Source organism: Bidens hawaiensis, unplaced genomic scaffold, assembly GCF_021521415.1.
Source record: "Bidens hawaiensis isolate Kalapana, Puna unplaced genomic scaffold, B.hawaiensis_p1.1 tig00016565_1, whole genome shotgun sequence".
In the NCBI taxonomy this organism is placed as follows: Eukaryota; Viridiplantae; Streptophyta; class Magnoliopsida; order Asterales; family Asteraceae; genus Bidens; species Bidens hawaiensis.
The window spans coordinates 328,020-352,954 of NW_027492520.1; the positions used below are offsets into that span (position 1 = coordinate 328,020).

General features: G+C 33.9%; 2 protein-coding genes and 1 pseudogene across 2 annotated transcripts; 2 read left to right on the top strand and 1 right to left on the bottom strand.

Annotated features, from left to right (window-relative positions):
• The first annotated feature begins 2,119 nt into the window (after positions 1-2,119).
• LOC143551747 (mRNA-decapping enzyme-like protein) lies at positions 2,120-5,807 on the top strand. The gene is made up of 8 exons (XM_077042116.1): positions 2,120-2,389; positions 3,944-3,984; positions 4,077-4,126; positions 4,337-4,484; positions 4,565-4,615; positions 4,683-4,806; positions 4,879-5,298; positions 5,614-5,807. The coding sequence occupies exons 1-8, from the start codon at positions 2,228-2,230 to the stop codon at positions 5,668-5,670; spliced, it is 1,053 nt and encodes a 350-aa protein (XP_076898231.1). The 5' UTR covers positions 2,120-2,227; the 3' UTR covers positions 5,671-5,807.
• A 3,039-nt stretch (positions 5,808-8,846) lies between these two features.
• On the top strand, positions 8,847-16,822 carry LOC143551785 (uncharacterized). The gene is made up of 18 exons (XM_077042144.1): positions 8,847-8,927; positions 10,197-10,656; positions 11,343-11,434; positions 11,840-12,004; positions 12,203-12,596; positions 12,728-12,846; positions 12,923-12,995; positions 13,070-13,287; positions 13,370-13,414; positions 13,595-13,691; positions 14,347-14,538; positions 14,970-15,055; positions 15,151-15,235; positions 15,542-15,658; positions 15,744-15,872; positions 15,972-16,142; positions 16,227-16,286; positions 16,370-16,822. The coding sequence occupies exons 1-18, from the start codon at positions 8,872-8,874 to the stop codon at positions 16,475-16,477; spliced, it is 2,667 nt and encodes an 888-aa protein (XP_076898259.1). The 5' UTR covers positions 8,847-8,871; the 3' UTR covers positions 16,478-16,822.
• Positions 16,823-21,947: 5,125 nt separating this feature from the next.
• LOC143551767 (B3 domain-containing protein At2g36080-like) lies at positions 21,948-24,222 on the bottom strand (annotated as a pseudogene).
• Positions 24,223-24,935: the final 713 nt, after the last annotated feature.

The following is a 24,935-nucleotide window of genomic DNA, read 5'->3' on the forward strand; positions in this document are numbered from 1 at the left end:
AAGTATACAGGAGATGCTTCAAATATTTAACTAGATGAGAACTACATTTTTAGATTTAAATCATTAGTTAACCGGGTGACTGTTATTCATTTATATCATTTCGAGTTTTCGACTAACCATTTTAGTTGATTCTTCTCACACACGCATAAAATTCGCAAAACAACAAATTCAAATATCATAACACTACTTGTTTATTTCTAATATTTCTTCTCACAAACACATAAAATTCGCGAAACAACAAATTCAAATATCATAACAGTACTTGTTTATTTCTAATATTTCTTCTGGTATTAACTCATTTTAATTGCAAATGGCATATGATATTATGATGATAAGATTAAGGTAGGCATTAAACTATGCATATATTCTCATTTATCATAACAATTTTTGGTTGTAAACAGAGGTAACACAATTCATTTTTTGGATTAATTGTTCTAAGAAATAAGCATGAAGAATATCGTCATGATGAAAGAAGAATTCTTTAATTATGTGATACGCGACTCGATTGTGATGGTATGAAGGATGATGATGGTTTGGGTTAACGAAAGCTCACTCGATTTGAGCTGTTAATAAGTTGATCTTAAGGAGCTTATGAATGAATTGGCTTATTTAGCCCCATAGTTGATATGAATATAACGCGTCTATGTTTTGTATTGGTTAATATATTATGTGGTGCTTTTTTTTTGCTTAATGAATTTTTGACATATGGACATTTGTGCACGTTACAACATGTTATGTGGTATACTATTAAAGTTGCATATGATAAATTGATAATACCATAAAAAAACTATTCCAACATGACATCCATAACAAGTCCTTTAGACTTAAGCTAGACATCATCACCTAACTTCATTGACTCCAACATGTTGGTTCATTACACATCACACATGTATCCCATGCTTGTAGTAATCTACCATAATGATTTTTGTTGGCACAAATCAATAAGTAATAACAGTAATAATAATAATTACAACAATGATAACAAATTAATAATTATTATTCTTTTTATTAGGAGGAGAAACAAACTAATAATTTGGACGTCACAAACATACAAGTTTTTGGGCCTGGCACGAGTAAAAAAAATGGACATCTAAAATCGCATTCTCAATTATATGATAGATAATTTGATAATTTTATCAATATGGTTGCCTTTCAAACACCCAAACAGATAAAAAAAATAAAAATAATAACAAACAAGTTACTAAAATGACTCATGTAAAACATAAGTGAAAATTTTTTTCTTTAAAAAAGAAGAAAAACACCGATTCCAAACCCACATTTGATTTTATATTTTAGTATTTTTTTTCATTCAACAATGAGTTATTTTGTAGTCTATTGTTTTAAATCAAAATTATATATTAAATAGAAGTATTCTTTTAACAAATACGGGCCTCTCGGGAGAATATGTCTAGGTATGTCACCCTCCTTTTACGTCGGGCCTGGTAATTGAACCCCTTCGGGCGCTAAGGGGATAAAAGAAGCGAGACCTTTGTGTGTGTGGCCACAACCTTCCTTAACCAATCAAGCTATCGAGTTACACTTATATATATATAAAAAAGATTAGATAATAACTTTGTTTTTTAACTGCAAACGAATTATCCAAATGAGTCACTGACTAAATTCACCACATCGAGATACACTCGTCTTTCAATCCGGGAAAAATACTTCACCTAAGACCCACACCCGTGAACACTCGCCCGAAGACACAACAATGCAGTGAGCCAGTGAGATAAAAACTCGTTCATTTCACAGATCCAACTAGTGAATCCCACATACTCGTCTAGTCTCCCATCATCACCTAGCATCACTGAAACTAAATGATGATGACAAAAATCAAACCTGAGTCACATGAAACACCAACACCAAGTATCTTTCTTACCACTCCATCACAATCTCATTAGTGACATTCCTTTTTTTTTAAACAACCAACAAACAGATAATTTTGTAGGTACTCTGTACGGAGTGACCCGACGATAAAATGCCACCGTCAGACAACCCAACCCAGCTGTATAGAGCCCTTAAGCACCTCTAAGTTATCACCGGTTATAGAAAAACTCATCTGATACTCATAATATTATTATTATTATTATTATTATTATTATTTAGCTATTTTAGTATCCAAATCCAAATCATCTTCTTTTTCCTTCAATTCACAGACCCCCAAAACACACATATCCAGCTGGGTTTAGGGTTTCAAATTCAATTGATCTCCAACCCATCATTCAAAATGTCTCAATCCACTGGTAAATTATTGCCGAATCTGGACCAAAACAGCACCAAAATCCTCAACCTCACCGTTCTCCAACGCATGGATCCGTACATCGAAGAGATCTTAATCACCGCTGCTCACGTCACCTTCTACGAATTCAACGTCGACCTCAATCAATGGGTCAGTCACCATTTATTATTATTATTATTATTATTAGGTTTTGGAATTAATTAGGGTTTTTGTTTCTAATTGTTGATTGTTATATCTGATTAACTGATTGCTTTGAAATGATTTGATTAGCTATGCCCAGGCCTGTAAACGAACCGAACAAACACAAACAAGTTCGTTTGTTTAAATCCTAAACGAATAGTTCACGAACATAAACGAACATATATGAACAAATGTAAATGAACATAATTAAATATAAACGAACATAATTAATGAACAATTATAAAACCATAATTGTTCATTGAAGTGTATTCATTTATGTTCGTTTATATTAATTTGTGTTCATTTTAATTTGTTCATATATGTTCATTTATGTTTGTTTATTTTTGTTCAGGTATGTTCGTGAGCTGTTCGTTTAGAATTTAAAGAACACGAACACAAATTATGTGTTCGATTAAGTGTTCGTGTCCGTGTTTGTTTAAACGGACATAAATGAATATAAATAAAAGAACGTTCATGAACTTAAACGAACGAACGAAATGTTTGTTCATTTAATTAAACGAGCACAGTTTTTGTTCATGTTTGTTCGTTTATTAAATAAACGAACATAAACGAACTTCTTGCTGAATGGTTCACGAACAGTTTTTCGAATGTTCGGTTAGGTTACAGGCCTATGATTAACTATTTCAATGTTAGCTTTGTTTCAAAAAAGCTAGAAGCGCACAAATGCGACGTGTCTAAAACCGAGGCGCAAGGTTTTTATATAAATTTCTTTTATATATACCATAGGTTTTTTCTTTTTAGCATCCGAAATTTAGCTAAAAGTAAGCATTATATATAATTTAATGTACGAGTTACTTACGTGTACATCCTATTAAGCATGTTGTACAACATTTCGATTAGGGCTGTTCACTAGTCGAGCCAAGGTGGCTTCGAGCTTGAAAAAAACGAGGCAGCTCAGCTAGGCTTGAGCTCGATTTTAAAGTTAAGCGAGCCTAAGATTGCCAATGAGCCGAGCCATGACCCGAGCTGAGCTTGGGTCGATTTTGGCTCGGCTATAAAATTGAGCCAACTCAGTTCAGGTTGTTTAAAATCATGTTTTTTAGCTAGTTTTATTCGAGCGAGCCACGAGCTTTTTAAACAACCCTAATTTTGATGCATAAAAACCACTCATGTACGGAAGGCGTGCGCCTTCGGCTGCTTGTTTGCCTAAAAATTGCGCCTTTTGAACTTTGGTCGCCTTGAGTAGCAAAAGAGATGAGGATTGCGCCTCGTGTGTGCTTTTTTAAACCAAAGAATGTGTACCATAATACAGGTTGAAGTTTTCAATTAATTTGGGATTGATGATTAATGGAGGAGTTTGAGATGTTAGAATTTGTATAAATGAAAAGTAATTGCATATCATTGAAATTTGGATGATATTGAAGTTATAGAGATAAGTTTAATTTGAAACTAAACTAAGTTCATTAAAGATACTTTGCAGTTTATACCTAATTCATGAAGGTGCTACTTTCTGTAAAATGTTTGTGAGTTTCTTATCTTATTTGTTTATCTTTTGTTTCTCAGAGTCGTAAGGACGTTGAAGGGTCTCTCTTTGTGGTCAAGAGGTAGCATTTATGCAAATAATGTTTTTGTGCTAAGTCATATATCTTCTATATCATCTGTAATTAATATATTATTTTTTTCACTGTAATGACAGGAACACTCAGCCGAGATTCCAGTTTATAGTAATGAATCGACGAAGCACAGGCAAGATTCCGTTAATTTTGTTACATTGTTTTTTGATTTTTGTTTTATTTGATGACACTGATATAAGTTAACCAGAATCACAAATAACTTCACAATTCTCACTTATTTAGCTAATATGTTGTGAATAATAATAGTCCATCTTGCTGTACAATATGTCTTCTGTTTAGTGTTAAAATTTTATGACCTTTGACATACTTTTTTAATAAGTAGCAGAAAACCTTGTGGAGAATCTGTTAGGAGATTTTGAGTTTGAACTTCAACTTCCTTATCTATTGTACCGAAACGCTTCTCAAGAAGTCAATGGCATTTGGTTTTACAACGCGCGTGAGTGTGAAGATGTTGCAAATCTTTTTACTAGGTACTTAAGTTTTGTTATACTTTTCTACGCTAGCTTTATCACTATAACAAATATATTATATACGCCTTTCTTTTGTGTAGGATACTTGGTGCATATTCAAAGGTTCCCTCAAAGCAGAAAGTGAACAAAAGGTAGTTTCTTCATTTAATTAAACATGTTTATATATATTTTTTTTGAATTTTATGTTTTGTTGTGTAGTGAGTTTGAAGAACTTGAAGCAGTGCCTACATCTGCTGTAATTGAAGGACCACTGGAACCAGGGTTGACCACCTCTCGGTCAACAGACGTACCCGAAGACTCTTCATTTATCAACTTCTTTAGTGTATGTATCTATCATATTATGTGTGTTTCTGAATATATGATCTATATTTCACATTTGATTTTGTTCATGCAGAATGCTATGAATATGGGACATAATAATAATACTCCAAATCCGGTTAATTCCATACAACCTTCACATGTGGTCAACAATCCACTGCTGCAGATACCTTCATCCGCCCCGCCAATGCCGCCACATGACAGTGTTGACCAGGTCAACAGCACCAACCACTTGACCAATCTTATAAAACCGCTTTCTTTCTTTACACCATCTTCTGCTTCTTCAACTCCATTAATGAGACAGTCATCAACACCTGTGCCAGTTTCCGCCCTTCAGCCGCCATTGAATGTGCAAAGAAGTGTCGGTATTCCCCTTCTTCAGCCATTCCCGCCACCTACACCGCCAGCATCACTCACTCCTACTGCTGGTTCTGGTCAATATTATGGACCGTTGACCAGGGAAAAAGTCAGAGATGCTCTTGTATTGCTTGCGCAGGTATTAATTATTAAAGCCTTTTTATTTAGAGGCGCAAAAGCATTATGTCGGGTCGGTAATGGGTTGGGAGTTAATATTTAATTTGTTACTAAAATAATAAGTTGCAATATTAGAAGTGTTAAACTAATGGATCAAAAGTATCACTTCTAATTCCTTATATTTAATGTTAAAAAAAGGATAAAAAAGTGTTGGCAGGTTAACCCAACCTAACCCGTTTGACTCGTGAGAAAAAGGGTAAATTTTGCGCTCTGCAAGTGGTAAAATATATGGTAATGATAATTCCTGTGATTTTGGAATTGTTTTTTGAATGTGCAGGATAACCAGTTTATTGACATGTTCTACCATGCTTTACTTAAAGCGCACCAGTCGTAACAGAGGAAAAAAGCGCGGAAACATTGTGTGTAGATTTTGAAAGGTTGTTATGTTGAAACACTGATGTTTATTATGGTTGTGTTGTTGGAGTTTCAAGTTAATATTTAAGAAAACAATCCTTTGTATGGTTTAATGCACTTGTGGACTAACGCCCCTGTACACGCAGGTGTTTAACCCCTGAAACACCGCGCCCACGGGCATTAAAAAGGGGCGTCACCCCTTAACGAGCGTTAGAGAAGAGGGGTGGGGCCCATGGTACCCCAACCAATTACTAATTTTTTTTGTATTCTATTTTAGTTAAATGTTGGTTAGTTAAAGTCCATTGTCTATGTGAAATGTTATTACACATTTTAGTTAAATCACAACATATAGTCTAACAAGACGGAATTTTACCATTTGACCCATGTCGGTAGAGGTGCACAAATCGGGTATTAGAAAAACCCGGGTTTGAGTATGATCGGGTATTGGAAAATCGGGTATTAGCAATACACAGGTCGGGTTTGGGTCCGGGTATTGCATATAAAAATCATACCACTGTGTATCGGGTTCGGGTCATGTATAAAACTCGGGTATTGAAAAAACTATATTTTCGGTTTTTTTCCGGATATTTTTTTAGTATAGATTGGAATTTTTTAGGGGTTGCACTTTTTAGGAATATTTTTCGGGTAATTTTGGGTATAGATCGGGTATTTGAAAACCCGGTTTCGGGTATTGGAATAACCCGGTTTCGGGTATTGGAATAACCCAGTTCCGGGTATGGAAGCGGTTCAGGTTTTCGGGTATTACCAGATACAAATCGGGTCCGGTTCGGGTACAGGTTTTGGTACTAAAATGCATACCCTATCCGTACCCTACGGGTAGAGTCGTGTATTAAAAACTTAGGTATAAAAAAAAACGTTTTCGGGTTTTTTTTGGGGTCCGGTTCTAGGTTCGGGTTTTTTGTACACCTCTACGTGTCGGGTCTGGAAAAAAGCAAGACCCGCTCTTAAGTTTGTCAAAAAAAACAAAGCTTTATATCCTACTAATTTTAAAAAGGCTCTTAAATTTGAGAGCCTCTAATATTTTTTAAGAAACATTTTATTTAACTTCACTATCAGTGAGCATCTTAAATTTGTAAGCCTCTAATAATTTTTTCACAAACTTTTATTTAACATCTCTATCAATGGGCCTCTTAAATTTGGGACCTCTAATTTATATACTTTTTTTTTGTCACGTGTTATATACTTGTTTTGTTATCAACATGGTGAAAAAATATAGATTAATCTTATACCATGCATTAAAGAAAACAATAATATTTTCAAAGGTAATACACACAAAAAGGTCCCCTTGATAAAATCCTACTAAAATGATATATTAAATATGTAAAATAAGATATATTGTTCAAGCGTTGGCCAGTGGTGTGATCTTTATAAAAAAAAATATCAGGATTTAAAGTCTTCTCTTGACTGCTAAACATGTTGAGCTGAATCTTAATATTATTTAAAAGTAGACAGAGAACCGGTCAGAGAAAGACTCGTTTATTTCTTATATCTTTTGAATGCTTTTAATCTTATTGTTATTATAGTGGTTCCTTTTACTTAAATCTAATAAAAAAGATTAACATAGGATCTAAGTATCTAACATATTGTTTTATCATAAACTTTGGCTAAGTGTACTACCCTCGTCCCTTTATGTGTTTGTTATACCTTTATGTACATCAACACGTTTAAAATTGTATAGACGCCCATGCCACTTCAGCACACACATATGCACCTTCTGGAAAGACGTATACAAACACAAAATAAATGAAATACAAAAATATAAGGGCATGCGTGATGTGGTTGGACGCCCCATTGCCACATCATACCAAAAAACAAAACCCTCAAAACAACTTTACGTTATTTTGTGAAGTAGAGCGTTCCCATCCGTGACCCCATCAACATGGAGGTAGGATTGCCCACCAAAAACGTTCACATTTATTTATTTACTTTTAATTTTTATCAACAACATATTTTTCTTAGATAATAATAGCATTCCATATTATTTTTTTCTTTATTTTTATTTAACAAACAATATACTAATTAATAATTTAATATGGTTAGTGAAACAAGCAAAGTCGAGTCCAAGTTCGACTCGTTTTGACTTATGAGAGCTTGAGCTCTTTTCCTAATACTCAAGCTTGATTCATTAGTTGTTTTTTCATTCTCGGACTCAACTCGTTTATTATATATTAATTAACTTATATACATTTTTAATTATATTTACATATTTTGAGAAAAACCTTCAACGAGTCTAATATCGGCTCGAGCTTGTACAATACTTTAAACGAGTCAAAGTTCCGCTGGTCAGTGTAATATTAATAGATAGAAGTTCAAAAGAAGTAAAAAAAATGCTCACAGTTTGAACTCAGACTCAATAACTAAACAAACTTTATTTGAGGCTTCTTACTAGAATTGTTCAAAAAGCTCGCTCGATAAAAGCTTGAATAAAACTAGTTAAAAAAAACTTGATTTAAAACAACCTAAACTGAGTTGGATCATTTGTGTAACTGAGCCAAAATCGACCTAAGCTCGGTTACTGATCGGCTCCTTAGATCGATCTTGTTTAATTTCAAAATCAAGCTCGAGCCTAGCTACTAGCCTCGTTATATTTCGAGCATAATGTCACGGAGCTATCCCTTTGACTCCGTGTGGCGCCCAAAGGCCAACCAATCGGTCCGCTCATGATCAGGGCTTGCTGGTTTCGTCCTGCCTTGGACTCATCAGGCGAGCGCCAACAACTCGCAACCAGCGATGCGTTGCCAGCACGACTAGGCATGTACGCCTTCCTTCCCGCTGAGGCCGTGCCCAATGAAGTCCGGGACGAGCCAACAAACCAAAGCGTTACAACACAAATTAAGCATCTCGATCTTCAAATATTTGGTCCGTGTCGAAACCACCATGATCTGAAATCTGATACGACCCGGCCGCAAAACCTGAAAAGAATACTATCCATCCTCAACCCGATAACCTTCCTTTCATTTTCTCTTATATTATTTTCTTTCTAAAACCATCTCTCCACATCCTCACCTCCTTAACCACCACAAGCTCTCTTCTTATCGACGTGGCACTTCGCCGTTCTCTCCGTAACTCTTTACGCTTCATCTCGCCGGCGAAACGGTGCCGTATCATTATTATTATTATTATTATTATTATTATTATTATTATTATTACTACACAACCGATGACCATTTCTCAACAACCTAGTGTTTGCTGCTCTCGTTCTAATTCACTTACGAAGTACGTTATCTCTTTATAATTTTATTATTATTATTTGTTATCTGTGATTAGCAAATGAATGATTAAGTGGAAATTTGAAGCAATTGAAGTGTTTTTACTGAATGATTTTGATGGAGGTGTTTGATTTTAACTTAAACAGGTTAAAATTGATTAGTTAATATCATAACTCACACACTAGTTGCTGGATAATTAGGTCATAGAAGTGTTTTATAGGTCGCGTTATGTTTCGTTAAAGTTAGGTAAACCTCGCGAGCTATGATATGTGTAAACGAGCGACTTGACTTGAGATCGGATCGATAGCTTCATCTCACCGGTGAAACGGTGCCGTATTATTATTATTATTATTGTTTTTGTTGTTGTTATTCTTATATATATGTGATTTGCAAATGAATTATTAAGTGGAAATTTGAAGCAATTGAAGTGTTTTTACTGAATGATTTTGATGTAGGTGTTTGATTTTAAGTTTTTAACTTAAATAGCTTAAAATTTATTAGTTAATATCATAACTCATACACTAGTTGTTGGATAATTAGGTCATGGAAGTGTTTTCTAGGTCGCGTTTTGTTTCGTTAGTGTTAGGTAAACCTCGCGAGCTACTCGAGATCGGATCAATAGCTTTTTCGAGCTCAATACGACTCTCAAATACAGCTAATTTAGTTAAGAGCTCAGGACTTGTATGGGAAGCTCGTAGAGTCTTAACGAGCTTCGCGTATTTTCAAGTTTTACCTCGACTTCTATGTATTAGTTTCACACTGCACAGCAGGGATGAGCTCGGGATGGTACTAGTACCGATTCCGAAAGTCCAAAATATTTAGTAACGCCGTAATGGTACCGGTATTTCGTGCAGATTATAGGAAATACCGGTACCAATACCGAAAACGCTCATCCCTACTGCACAGCTGAGCTTTGGCTCATTTAAGGTACTACACATGCTTGAACTGAGCTTAGGCTTGTTTAAGGTTTTTTCTCAAAATAGGCAAAAATAGTTATAAATGTATATTATGAGTGGAGTGGAGCCTGAGCTTGAAAAACGACTCACGAGCTGAGCTCGGGTTAATTAGGTATTCATTCATAAGCAGTTAGTACATGGGTAATAGGTCAGATAAAGTTAGTGAAGTGAGAAGAACATAAGTGAATATGAAACTCAAGGCTCTTGAATCATGATTGGTTTTATAGAGTATGGCTATCTTCACTATATATTTTGAAAAGTTAGTGTTGTGATATAATAAACAGAAACCTTAACTTTCTACTATTGCATACACGATACAGATCTCTGAATCCGTGGATTTCATTTAAACATTCCAGAACCTGCTTTTTTCACGAGAAGGTTTATTCAAAGAAGAGGTTCAGGATAAACCTTTGTTTATTGGAAGATGGGACTGTCGGTCTTAATCCCACATCAGTAGATTCTAAATTATCCTGTTTGACTTATTACAAGTCAAGAAGAACAAGAAACGTTTTGCCATTTGCTTCGGCTGATGATGGTGTAACGGTTAATGGTAGCTCTCAAGTAGGTACTAGTGGAGATGAGGAGGAATTGAGGGTCAAGCTTAGCGATTCATTGCAAAATGAAGAATATAATAGTGCACTTATACAATCATTGCATGATGCTGCAAGGGTATATGAGCTGGCCATTAAAGAGCAAAGCTCTGCGTCTAAATTATCATGGTTCTCAACTGCTTGGCTTGGTATAGACCAAAATGCTTGGGTGAAAGCGTTATCTTATCAGGTTGGTTCCGAATATCCTTGTTATCTTGTGATATTTGCAACTCATGTTCTTGCCAGAGACAGCAAATTATATGCATGAATGAATGTATAATCTGTATGTGTTTTTAGATCTATATATGATACTTATATCAGCAATATGTTTTTATTGCACATCTTCTTATTCTGTATTCTGTGACATGTTAAACGAAATTGCTGTTAACGAAGTTCTGATTTATTGATTTTAGGCGTGGGTTTCATGTTGAACAAATAGAACATTAACAATGAATTATGTTAGCACATTTTCATTGCCTGACAAACTAATGACCATTACTAGGCAGGAGTTCAAGCATTGGATATTTCCCTAGTCGGATACTAATAATTGTCGTGTATTGTTCTTTGTATGAAAAAAGACCATTTATGATATTCCTCATAGGTTCTATGCATTGAAAAAAAATGTGGTTAGCAAGTTTGAAAGAAATATTCTATGCATGTTAAAAGACCATGTTCACTATTACAATCCATATGTATGAAAAGAATGAAAATATGCTTTGAACTTTTAAAGTGGAGAAAAGTTGTACTGGAACTTGAAAGCAGTTATATATCTTCGAATTCACAATTTTAATTATTTGACTGTCCTGCTCATTTATGATATTCCTCATTGGTTCTATTAACTTATGACATAAAGCTGATAACTTTTAATAACTTCAGGCTTCAGTGTATTCATTACTGTTAGCGGCATGTGAGATATCATCTCGTGGAGACAGAAGAGACCGAGACATCAATGTTTTTGTTCAAAGGAGGTATGCGAGTAAATTTTTTGTTACTTCATTAGAGATATCCTGTCTGCATGAGTAGATTAAAGATACATCCATCTTTATTTTGTTGCACTCTAAGCTACTATATTCACCTAGAAATAGCAACCAGCATGAGTTGCATTGGTAAGCAAGCTATCAGTGATATTTTGCTACTCTCAAATATTAAACGAGCTACTGATTACTGAAATACAATTCAAGAGAATAAATTAATTTCTCTTTTCCCCTCTTCTTTCGGTAGGTTGTCAATCTTCCTTTCTAAACGATATTCTTTATTTCATTTGGGATAAGTAGATTCACAGAAAGTGTGCGTGTAACGCGTTTTTTGTTTTCTTCTGTTTATCATAAGTATTTCCAAATCTAACTTATTTTAACTATAACTTTTCTATGCAGTCTGTCAAGGCATTCTGCCCCCTTAGAAAGTGTAATCCGGGATGCATTATTAGACAAGCGGCCAGAACTTTATGACTGGTTTTGGTCCGAGCAAGTGCCGTCTGTAGTATCCACTTTTGTCAATTATTTTGAGAAAGATCAACGATTTGCTGCTGCTACTGGAGTGTAAGTAGTTACCTCATATACACAGTGAAATTTTCGGTTTTACAATAGGGGTGGTAAGATTTGTGGATTGGGTAACATTACTTTTTTTTTTAAATTCTGATTGGACCTGTTTCAGATAAAAGATTGACCCATTAAAAAGCAAACGGATCTAAATTTCCCACTCTATTTAACATCACGCTAACTTGCTTCTTTTTCCAGGCTCAGAAAAGGCACATCCTTGAGTTCAGGGGATGCAAGTGATAAATCTTTGCTCCTGTTTGCCTTGAGTTGCATTGCTGCAATAACAAAACTGGGCCCTACAAAAGTTGCTTGCACACAGTTTTACTCTGTTCTTCCTGAGTTAACTGGTAGATTGATGAGCATGTTGGTTGAATTTGTTCCCATACGCACAGCTTATAGTTCCATTAAAGAAATTGGTCTGCGCAGAGAATTTTTGGTCCATTTTGGACCTCGAGCTGCAGCATGTAGAGTGAAAGACGATCAAGGAACTGAAGAAGTTATGTTTTGGGTTGGTCTTGCACAACAACAGTTACAACAAGCTATCGATAGAGAGAGAATATGGTCAAGATTGACAACATGTGAAAGTATTGAGGTGTTTATTTGTAAAATTAGTTATTATATTATTAATTTTTTTTATTGGTATTCTTTTGTTTTAAGCAAATTTCAGCATGAATATCAACATTAGTCGTGTTATATCGTTTGGCTTGATTATTATGTGTGCAGGTTTTAGATAAAGATTTGACTATTTTTGGATTCTTCATTGCTTTGGGAAGGAGGACTCAGGCATATCTTTCCGCAAATAACTTTGAGTCGGTACCTACACCGATTGAAGGATTGATCAGGTAATAGTTTTCGGTTAACAAATTTGAATTTGCAAAATCTGAATCTACATCTTATTATTTTCTGGCTTCAAAGCAGGTATCTTATTGGTGGCAGTGTGCTATACTATCCTCAGCTTTCATCAATAAGCTCTTATCAACTGTATGTGGAGGTTAGCATATTTGGATTAATATATCATGTACAAAGTTAAATTCACAAAATTCTCAAATTTGAAAACATTTATAGGTTGTATGTGAAGAGTTGGACTGGCTTCCATTCTACCCAGGAGACATTGATGCTCAAAAACGTTCGCATGGCCATAAAAGCAAAAAAGGTCCTCCAAATGAGGAAGCTGTCCCTGTTGTTTTAGATGTTTGTTCACATTGGATTCAGAGTTTTATTAAATATAGTAAATGGCTTGAGAACCCTTCAAATATTAAGACTGCAAGATTTCTTTCTAGAGGGTATGCCATCTATGTGGTTGAAGATTTAAAATACAATTGTGCTCTAAATGAGTTGATTTAAGCTGTATTTTTTTTATTTCAGGCATAAGATCTTACAGGAGTCTATGGAAGAATTAGGCATACCGAAGTAAGTAGATCTTATAAAAAAAATCAAATTATATCATTTTAACTTGTGCTTATCTAGCTTCATGAGTAACGTATCTAAAATATTTAATAATAAAAACTCTATTATAAAGGACATTTTATGTTGAGTTTCCTCTAAAGACCCATTATTTACAAGATATGAAACTATGAAAATGTAACGCAGGAAACTGATGATTGAAAGCGGTACGACAGTTGATTTTGAGCTTACTCGTTCAGGAGGTTATGGTCCATTGAAAAAAGAGCTAGATTCTTTTGACAAGGTATCTTCATCTTCATTAAATCAAGTTACAAGTTATATTTCCAATGTTCTTTGGGATAATTTTGTATTTTCTTGCTCATTTGAAATGTAGAACCTTGGGAATGTAATGTTATCTCAGTATATGAGCCCTAGTAATACATATCTACACAGCGTAACCAATATAAACTAGATGAAATTGATTTAGGATCCAAACAAGTTATCCAAACAACTCACTCAGCTTATGAGGAAGAATATAAACTAGATGAAACTGATTTAGGATCCAAACAAGTTATCCAAACAACTCACTCAGTTTATGAGGAAGAAGGATAAACAATATATACAAATACATACATGTGTGTGTTAAAACTCTTACTGGCTTCTTTGTGGAAATGGGTTCCTCCCTTTTATCTTTTAAATCCAAGATTTGCTACTGAAAAATATCACAACAATTTCTGAGTTTTTTAGGTCACTGATATTACTTTTTTTTATCCCCTGATCTCTATCTTTCTTCAAATTCTATTTTGCATGCTGCCCCCCCCCCCCCCCCCCCCCAAAAAAAAAAAACACACACACACAAAAAAAAAATCATGATTCTTTTGTTACCTTTTGTTCTAGTCTTATGGAAATGGAAAGTATTGTATATTGTTGTCATGACATGTGAATGATATTTTATTTAGGCACTCGAGAGTGTTGATGAAGCTGTTATAAGGCTCGAGGAGTTACTTCAACAGTTACACGTATCCAACTCCAATTCTGGAAAAGAACAGTTAAAAGCTGCTTGTTCTGATCTTGAGAAAATAAGAAAGCTTAAAAAAGAAGCTGAATTTCTAGAAGCATCTTTTAGAGCCAAGGCTGATTCCCTTCAGCAGGTAATTACATTTATTATATTTATCTCTCTCTTTGTATTGTGTGTGTGTGAAATAACAAGTTACCTTTAGAATAACGTTGCTTTGTACTTCACGTGTTTACTGCTTTGTAAATAAACCAATATTTGCATAGTTGGCTCGACTTACTGAGAATCCGAATAGCTTTTGATTAACAGAATGTTTCAAAGTTTGCAAGTTGCACACTGGTGAAATAAATGTATATAAAGTATTAGAAGGTTTATTTATAATTTGTATTTTATACTAGTTAAATATGAGGAGGCCAGAGGGATACTTTTCTACCATCACAATACTCAAAACCATTGCTAAATATTGGACTAATAAACTTCACAATCCTGATAATATTGTCTTCCATTACTTTTTTGCAAATTGAACCATTTATGACTTTTATTGTCTGTTGACTTGTTTGTAATTAGGGAGATGATGATGGTCTTTCAGAGCCTTCTGTTACTAACAAGAGACAATCTATTGGCAAGAAAAGTGATGGTTCCAATGTAGAGAGGTATTATTGTCCACCAAAATTAAGAGCACTTGGCATAAGATTATTGTTCCACACTTAAATTTTATTTAACTTTTCTTCTTTTCTATGCTCTTTAGTAAACCTAATAATGGCTTATGGAGCTTTTTGATACGTCGTCCAAGCCCAACTACTGATCTCCAATCAGAAACTTCCTACGAAAGTGTATGCCTCAAAATTTCATCTATGATTGTCTATTTCTAGTATTTATGGAAAAAAATCCTTATATATGCTTGTATAAATGTTTGCTCTAAAATAACTGTTAGAAAGGTTTGTTCTATATGTTTTCGGTCTTGTTTATTTTTTGCCAGAAAATATCTTCAACATGTACTTAAGTGGATATATGTACACATGCTAATCTTTTTTTTTTCCTCGTATTCTTGTTTACAAACTTGTTTGATATAGTAATCAAGTTTTGTATGACATGCAATATTTTTAAACTGCAAATTGAAAACAGTTATATATATGCAGGATGACACAGGTGTATTGGAATCAGATGAAATTCAACGCTTTGAATTATTAAGAAATGAGCTGATAGAACTTGAAAGGCGAGTTGAAAGAAGTGCAAACCGCTCTGAGAATGAAGAGGTTCTTATATTAATTAAAACTCTTCTATCAGTTGTCTTCTATCTTCGATGGTCATAATTGTAAACATCCTTGTATATATGTATAGGAGGATATCAAAATAGCCGAGTATTCTAGTAATTATCCCAAAGATGCTGAAGGGGTTCAGTTGGTTAAGGTGGAGGAGAAAGATGACATCATCGGAAGGTCCATAAGCAAATTCAAAGGAACCACCACGGTAAATACTTTATTTCACTCTCATAAATTTAATCTTATATTATGACTTATTATTTACGAATGCTTGTTGGCTGATGATATTTTATCTATCTATAAACAGGACGTGTTACAAGGTACACAACTTCTAGCCATAGATGTCGCTGCAGCTACAGGGTTGCTTAGAAGGGTTATTATAGGCGATGAATTAACCGACAAAGAAAAACAAGCTCTTAAAAGAACTTTAACTGATTTGGCATCGGTTATTCCAATCGGCTTTCTCATGCTGCTACCCGTGAGTTTCACTATCCTTTTGATAAATTTGAATTTGCTGAGGCGGCACGACAGTCGTGACTCATTTATAATATGTGTGATGTAGGTTACTGCGGTTGGGCATGCTGCAATGTTGGCTGCTATTCAAAGATACGTTCCGTCACTGGTAATTGCTACTTATCTGGCTTAAGTTTCCTTTTTTTTTGCATAAAAATACATAATTTTTATAAACTCGTTTGTGTTTTGAAGATACCATCCACATATGGACCTGAAAGACTGGACCTTTTAAGGCAACTTGAAAAGGTCAAAGAAATGGAGACCACCGAACCGAACCCCCCAGAGTCCGCTACTGATTAAACACACCGAAGAAGTTTTTAAGAACACTGCCTGAAGAAATTTATAAGAACACTACTGATCATATCCAAATACGGAAAATTTATCAAGTATCTCGTTTTTCATCTTGGCCCGGATTCTGAATCCATTGAATATTAGGTCAGAACAAATTTTATTAATATGTTTTATTAGTTTTCTTGGCTATAGAATAAATGCCTTTTTTCGGTTTATAGTTTGGATATGTTCGGTAACTTTGTATCCTCACAGAAACTACAACAGTGTTATGTGCATGTGTTTATTTATACGAAATGGCAACTTGTAATGAATGGTTAATAGCTACTCAAGAAAATATTTATTTTCTGCATCAGCTTAGTTTTGAGTGTTGTACTTTATGCCCGTGGAAGATGGTGATGAAACTAGGGTTGTTTTTGAGTTTTGTACTGAGCCGGCTTGTTTTAAAACGAGTTGACTTCGAGCTTTTTTCGAATGAGCATTTGAGCTATTTGAACCTTGGACTAATATGTGCAGAGAAGTACCAAGCACTCGATCAGAACGTGATAACACTACGGTACCAATTTTCACATTAAAACATATGAGCAGTGAGTAATCGGTCGTGTTTGGTTTGGACACTTAAGTAGTAAATTTTGGTGTTGTGCTTTTCAGCTGCGAAATGTAGGGCGAGAAAGACACTTTACATCCAGGCCTAATATCTTTTTACATTTCCCTAAAACTACTTTCTCGTCGACTTGGGTTTAAACCTACAAGGAAACGCTGACCTTAGACGACATGTTATATACACATCTTAGCTGAGCCCCGACTGCTCTAGTTCGATCACTCATGGTATTAGCTTCATGCCTTCACATGCTTTAAGAAAAATCAAGCTTGAATTAAAGTAGTCAACTGATCAACATGATTAAGATAAAGTTAGTTCAAAACACAAACACAAGCATACAAGGTAAATTTTATAAAATAGACTAATAGTAGCCCCTTTTCATTTAATGGTATGTAATTATAATTTTCAATACAAAATAATTTAGATGTAAAACATTAACGCTGTGTTTCCGAGTTCCATTTAAGGAAGAAAAAGAAAAGAAATTGATGGAAAGATAGAGGTGGGTGTGTTCCCAAGTTTTTTTTTTAAAGGAATGGAAAGGCTGTGTTCCCAAGTTTTATTTAAGGTGAGAAAGGAAATGAAAAGAGAGAAGGGGGGCGGGGGGAGGGGGGGGGGGGGGTTGTGAGATTTTAAAGGGTGAAAGTTTTCTTTCCAATATGGAAATAATTGGATGGAAAGGAAAATAAATGAAAGGAAATGAAAGGAAAAGAAAAGAAAGTTTTCCTTTCCTTTCTTTTCTTTCGTGAAGTTAACTCGGGAACACAGCGTAAGGCTCCCCGTAATGGGGCGACAATTTGCCAATTTTGGGGCGATAATTGGAGAAAACAACGCCCCCAGGCGATAAGTGGGGCGACAAGGGGGGGGGGGGATGAATATTTGTCGCCGGATTATGTTTTGTGTTTCTTATTATTATATATATGTGTGTGCTTATGTGTATATATGTGGGCTACAACACTATTACACCCCTAAAACAAAAAACCACTTTTTGCTGACTGAACGCCACATGATGCAAGTCGCCTCGTTTTTATAGCCCGTTCAATATATATAGCCTAATAGCCTAATAGTAAGAAAGTAACACTATATATTACATACTACACAATCTGTCAAGATGTACTATGTTTACTATGCACAATCTGTCAATCGCACATGCTGTCTATCAAACATAATTATAACAGTTGCCAACAAGGCAACAACACCGGACACCCTCACCACACACCCACTGGGCCATTCTTTCACAAGTCCATTTCATCTCCCATGTTATGATGCATTTAGAAATATAAGAAAACACAATTATATTATATTTATATTAATAAAAGAATCAAGTTTTGTTGATGGGTATGAAAATGAAAATGAAAGAATAGTTTGATTCTAACAGAAGTGCTTGGTTGACAAACACGACTTTAGAAACATATTCCACATTCGTTGGCCAACAATTTTGTCGAATCATTGGAAGCAAATGGAGTTTTATTGTCATAAATCCGCCTTAGTGTGTTTTGGTCTTAGTTGCTTTTAGGTTTAAAAGAATTATAGGTATATGAAGGGAATTTGAAGGAAAGAATATTGATTGATTCTTACATAAGAAAAACTTCTCGATTTATTCAAGTATTGTATTTATGAATTCATTTGGATCTAAAAAGCAACTAAACTGAGAAAATTAAGACAAAATAACATAAAAGGCGGATTTAACACATTAAGATTCAAAAGTATATGCTTCATTTTTATCAGCATACCCGTGGCTAAAAGAATATCAGTATATTACAATATAATCAAATCCGTAAATAATTCCAATGATGTTTCATTATCTAGTGTTTTTATTTTCCCTCAAATAGTTTATTTTTTTTCTCCTTTATTTTTGTGGAGTAATCAAACTATAACAATTTCACACATGTAACAAATTGATAAATTGGATCTATATGATCCAAATATATATATTTTTAAGGATTTTGACCAATGGGTTATGGGCATAACGATGGGGTCCTTTTGAAGGGCATTTAAAATGTTTTACAAAAATAAAATAAAAAATCTGCCTGAAAATCTGGGATTTTCCTCATTTTGTGCTATCCAATAAAAAATACTTAAGATTTGATTTCTAGAGATCTAATATCCTTTTTGTGGTATCTCAACTGTTTACATGATACATAGAATTCAGTTAGGGCCCATTCAAGATTCCTTATTTTATGTAACTAAATAGATACGATATGCATTTTGTTTGGGTACATATTTATGACTTTTTACATTTTTTTCCCAAAGCAGTGACTCCGGTGAGCATTCTTAACCTATTTTTTAGAAATTGTGAGTATATAAGAGAGAATTTTATATGTAGTTAAATTTGGGTTTCACTATTTATATTGTATAATTTTTTAATATTTTCTTAAAGTGGTTGTGGGTGAGGAAGAGAGAAAATATAATAATAAAGGTATATAAAATATTATATAATTGAACACGAAAGAAAAATTACAGTGATTTTTAATGTAATTATATGATATATATGGATATATGGTAGGGAATACTCTGTATTTAACTTTGTGTACGCACGTATTAGTTATGAGATGATTACATATATGAGAGATGGCTCTAGTCATAACACAATTTATTTCAAAGAACATTTAAAACACGCAGAACAAAATAAATCATTTATTTTTTCGATCTTAATATAAAAGTGATTGTGATTTAATTAATTTAATTAAATAAACTTTGTTTATTTATTTAACCGGCTTACAGATATGTAGATTATAACACATTAATTGGTTAAATGCATGCAGTACGTACACAATTTAAGTTAAAAAAACATATGAAAATATTAGTATAAAGTTTTATTTTTATGTAAATAACGTACATATTTGTATTTAAGAACTACAATATATATATAAAAAGTATGAGCCATTAAGCAACGGATGCTAGCCATATATATGCTCCATTGTAACATTTGCGAATTAAGCAGACGATACTTTTATTTGTTATTGATGTCATCAAATGATGTATTGTTAATTAGTCACTATTTTTTTGCATTTTATTAGGGTGCTGCTAAATATACACCCTCTTATACTATTTTTACTAAATATACGTCCCCCGTAACTTATTAGATAAATTACTATTATCCTTTAACATTATTTATATGCATATTAGTCCCTACAACATATTTTTCACTTAATAATCTTCACTACATATATCAAATTAAAAACTATCAAGTATTACTATTAATTTATTTTTTTAGTATTAATATTGTAAATATTTATAACATATATTTTTTTATTTTAATAGTATATATATTTATAATATCCTTATTTTACCTCTTTATCTTTTACAAAATAAACCCGAAACTCGAAAACCTAAAACCCTAAACCCGAACCTTAAACTCTAAACCCTAAACCCGAAAACCTAAACCCTAAACCTGAAACCCTAAACTTGAAATCATAAAAAAAACGCAACTTGTAAAAAAAATATGAAATCCTTGTTTTTGTGCTAATTTGGTAATTATATAATTTTAAGGGGTAATATTAAAGTTGTTTTTTTCAGGGGGGAGGGGGGAATGATAAGCAACCAGTGGGGGTACATTTAGCCTGACCCATAAAAAGTGTTATGAACTCAATAATTTTTTCTACAAACTCACAATCAACAAAAACTTCTATGAGGTCACAAATCAAACAAAAATTTTGCTACAAATTCACAAATCCCATAAATATGTACAAGTTTGTGCAACATTATAAAAAAAACAAAAAAACAAAGAAAATGCATGATATATATTCCTTGCATGGCCAAGATAACTTGGAGCTTGATCGTGACTTGAAACTCATCGAACGAAAACTACAAACAAAAAAGAAACTAATTAACTAAATGCTTAGTAACAAATAATCTTTAAGTGTTTGGTTAAACACCAAATAACATAATTGTATTCTTACACCATAAAGCTTTGGAGTATGTGGGATGTCTTAGCTCACAAAGTCTTCTAAAATATTAAGCCATCGATCAATGTCACTACAATTCATGTAACACCTAGATGTCAATAGCTCTTAAGCAAAAGTAAGCAGTTCGTCGTTCATAGGCCATATGACGCATTAATATGTTAGATTGAGTTATTTTTCATAATAAGTTATACTGAGTCATACATGTCTTAAGTACGGGTCATATTATATCTTGACTTATTCATATTGGGTTTATATTGAAGTGTAACCAATGTTTTAAAAATCGGTATTTTACTTGTATCGGATTGGACTAAAAAATGGTACAACCGGTTGAACCGGGTTATGCCGAAAGGTTCAACCGGTTGAATAATTTACCTTATAATTTTCTATAAATGTAACTTTAATCAAAAAGTAAATGATTCCATAACAAAAAATAATCCAAAAGTTAATTCATATTTAAAAAATAATGCAAAAGCACTCAATTTTAAAAAATATAGTCTTAAAGTTTACATTTTTGAATGTTAATTGTTGGGTTAAAAGTAATTTTGGAAAAATACGGACCGCAAATATCAACAATGTCTCAAATATAAAACCGGGCCGGTAAAAACAGTATTTTAGACAAAACCGCCGTTAAGATTTCTGGCAAACCGGCCAAAAATACCGGACTCAAAATATCGGTCTGTTGTGCGAAATCCGATTTAATCAGTTTAACCGACTAGTTTGAACCGGCTTTTAAAACAATGAGTGTAACAGGTCATGTTGGATGTAATAGGCCATATGTTCAAAATGGCTCAAAGTAGCTATGTCTTAATATGTTACGTTGGGCTATAATATGTCATGTTGGATGAACATGTTCATTTTATGTTGTATGCCTCATATTAAGCTACAATGATTGTAATTTGTGAAATGACTAGTTCATAGTCATATTAAGCTACTTACACACAGTGATATATTAAGCCGAAAAGTTTGAATTAAAATCTCAATTCATGAACAACTGTGTGTAAGTATCTATCTTCAAAATATACCAAAAAAAATATATTTGTCTCATAAGAGGAGGCAACAAAATCCTGGCTCGTGTATTAATCAATTATACAACAAACATATGAATATATAAATAATAAAATAATATTCAAAAGACCAGACAATTTTATTCTATAAACTAAGATCATTTAATTATAAATATATATCAATTAAAATTGTTGTTCAATAAACATGAAAATGGGTCGTTAAAAATAAAAATAATAAACATGAAAATGTGACTCCTTACAAATGTGAGGTTATGACTTATGAGTTCAAATTCTTGCAAATACAAAGTGAAGATAGAATTTTGTTGTTAAAAAATATAAACATGAAAATGTAACTGACCATGTTGTGATGCGAGTTGTCGGAATTGAAGTTATACTGATGGTCACTCTGGCTTGAACTATATGGTGTTGATGGCTCCGAATCGAGTGGGCACTCTAGGTTCACTCCAAACAACCTCAATCGTCTTGTGTCTACCATTCCTCTCTGGTAAGCATCCACATTTTCATATATTTCTCCTGCCATTCCATTTTATAAAGAAATTTGTCTTTGGATGGTAATAACTTTTTTTAACAACAAACTTCATTATAACCAACACCAAAAACCCTTAGTCCTTACTACATATAACTTAAGCATTTAAGCAGGGAAAAGTTATATAAAAACAAAAAGAAGAATCAATAGTTTCATTTTTAAACTTTTAAATAACAAAAACCACATGAACATGATTTAGGGAAAAAAAGGGAACGTGCAAAAAAACATTTGTAGAACAACCCAATATTGTTGGGGGAAAAGATCTTTCGATAAAATATATATATATATATATATATATATTCTGTCAGAACCGTTTAGAAGGTTAAAATATCTAAAATAAATATTAATATATAGAAAAGTTCCGACGTGATACCTTTGTGGTAATGCATAAGAAAATGTGTTGGAAATGTGTTGTAAAGGGACTTCCAACAAAGATTATTCCTGCCATAATGTTCTGTTAGAAATACGTCGGAAAACACTGTTTCCTATGCATTTCCAACTTAAACTCCTGAATTGTGTAACATATGTTTGTTGTGTTCTTATTACATACTCAAGATTTTATATAAGTATATAACCCTAAACCTAATATTCAATTCAAAGTAAAATAAGAAAACTTATTTAACTTACCTGCATGATCAAGTTCATGATATGGGTTATGAGGAAACGCTAGAGGCACATGTTGCGAAGGATAACTAGACTGATCACCACCACCACCAGCAATCTGCTGAGCTCGGCGTCTCCACCTTATAAACATCTTATTACAATCCAACATATGTCTTTGAAACAACACGACATCACCCACATCCAAACGTTTTTCCTTTACATACCCGTTCCAACCCTTGGTAAACACGTAGCTTTGACTACTGTTCCAGTATGAGTACCGAAACCTCCAGAGCTTCCGGTACTCATCCTGGAAGCTCATGAGCACTGACCCTTGATTTCGGTCAAGTGGGAAGTATGTCTCGGCGTGTTATTTGGGGATTACGAGGCGGTTGAGTTTGCCAACGTCGCTAGGAGTAAGTGGCTTTTCAAACATGTGTTGGATGGGATCATGTTGGTTGTTAAGGTTGAAAGTGGCGGCGGCAGACGGTGGTTGATGGCTGTTGGTTTCCATGATGTGATTGTAAAGTGGAATGTTGGAAGTAGGATGTGAGTTTTGTAGCATGGAGGATGAATAGTAAGGGTGCATAATTTTTTTTAAAGGAATTGAAATTGGAATTGGAATTGAATTAGGTGTTGGTTGGAATGTCATGTGAGAGTCCATAAGGAGAGATAATATTTGTGGTAACTTGCTATATAAGTACATTAATCATGCAAGAGTAATTAATTAGATTCATGAAAAAGTAATTTTATTTCTTAACAAATGAAACCCTAATAAGAACTATTAGACCTATATATTCTTGCAAAAGTAATTCTACATATTAAAATTTGGAATTATAATAAGATACTCTTGATCTTTTCCTCTCTATTCATCTAGAGAGAAAGATAAGGAGAGAAGGAGAGGGAGCTAGAGAAAGATGGAGAGAGAGAGAGAGAGTATTTTGTTAGTTTAAGTGTAGTGGGTTGTAAATATGGGCAACAAGAGATGAGAGAGAGCGGGAACACCGACCCCCGGGCGATAAGTATGTGGGGCGATAAGAGGAGGGGGGTTTTTGGGCGGGCTACGACACCACTACAACTATACCATAAAAATCGCTCATTTGTTGATGTGACGCCACCTGTCAAAAATTGCCCCCGTTTTGTAGCACTCAACTGCACATAGCCTTAGGTTGTAAATTTGAAAAGATATTATTACTCTCACAAGTCACCAATTTTCCATTAAAAACAAACTAGGGTTTACAGTATCATGTACTAAAAGTGTAGCCCATTTAAAGTTTTAGGACCAAACTTGTAATATAGTAAAAAATGCTTAGACTGTTTGAGCAATTTTCTCTTTCTAATGGTTAGGTGACTCAGTTGGGTGGCGGACCACTACTCAATCCTTAACGGTCCATTAGGCCGCAATAATAAGTGTGGCAATATCTTTAACACATGTTCTATGACTCATCTTCAACCAATTAGTAGCAATCCCCTATCGATACTGTTGGTGATCCGCTACGGGTGGTCGAACTTGACGATAAATAGGGGCTAAGGCTTGGTTTATTCAGAGCATTCACATTCGATCTTTCTCTCTCGATACATGTATAACCCGAGCCCCTTTCCCCCAAGCTTTGCTTCACCATCAAAGAACCCTGCTCTCGTATTAGAAAGCGTAAAGGTTTTCTCCAAGCGTTAAAAACCATAAACACACCTCATAGCTAGTTAAGACTAGTTGAGGTTAAGTAATATATTTCGTACATGAGAATTAAATTCAAAGATCATTTACAAGGTGAATATTTTTATAATCGATAAATGAGGATCGAAGGCGGTTTAC

What these genes read in the sequence shown, in the direction of transcription:
- LOC143551747 (XM_077042116.1), top strand. Translation starts at nt 2,228, where the DNA reads ATGTCTCAATCCACTGGTAAATTATTGCCGAATCTGGACCAAAACAGC. An exon ending in ACGTCGACCTCAATCAATGG is followed by an intron (nt 2,390 to 3,943) that starts GTCAGTCACCAT and finishes TTTGTTTCTCAG; the next exon opens with AGTCGTAAGGACGTTGAAGG. An exon ending in GTTGCAAATCTTTTTACTAG is followed by an intron (nt 4,485 to 4,564) that starts GTACTTAAGTTT and finishes TCTTTTGTGTAG; the next exon opens with GATACTTGGTGCATATTCAA.
- LOC143551785 (XM_077042144.1), top strand. Translation starts at nt 8,872, where the DNA reads ATGACCATTTCTCAACAACCTAGTGTTTGCTGCTCTCGTTCTAATTCA. An exon ending in CCGATTGAAGGATTGATCAG is followed by an intron (nt 12,847 to 12,922) that starts GTAATAGTTTTC and finishes GCTTCAAAGCAG; the next exon opens with GTATCTTATTGGTGGCAGTG. An exon ending in GCAAGATTTCTTTCTAGAGG is followed by an intron (nt 13,288 to 13,369) that starts GTATGCCATCTA and finishes TTTTTATTTCAG; the next exon opens with GCATAAGATCTTACAGGAGT.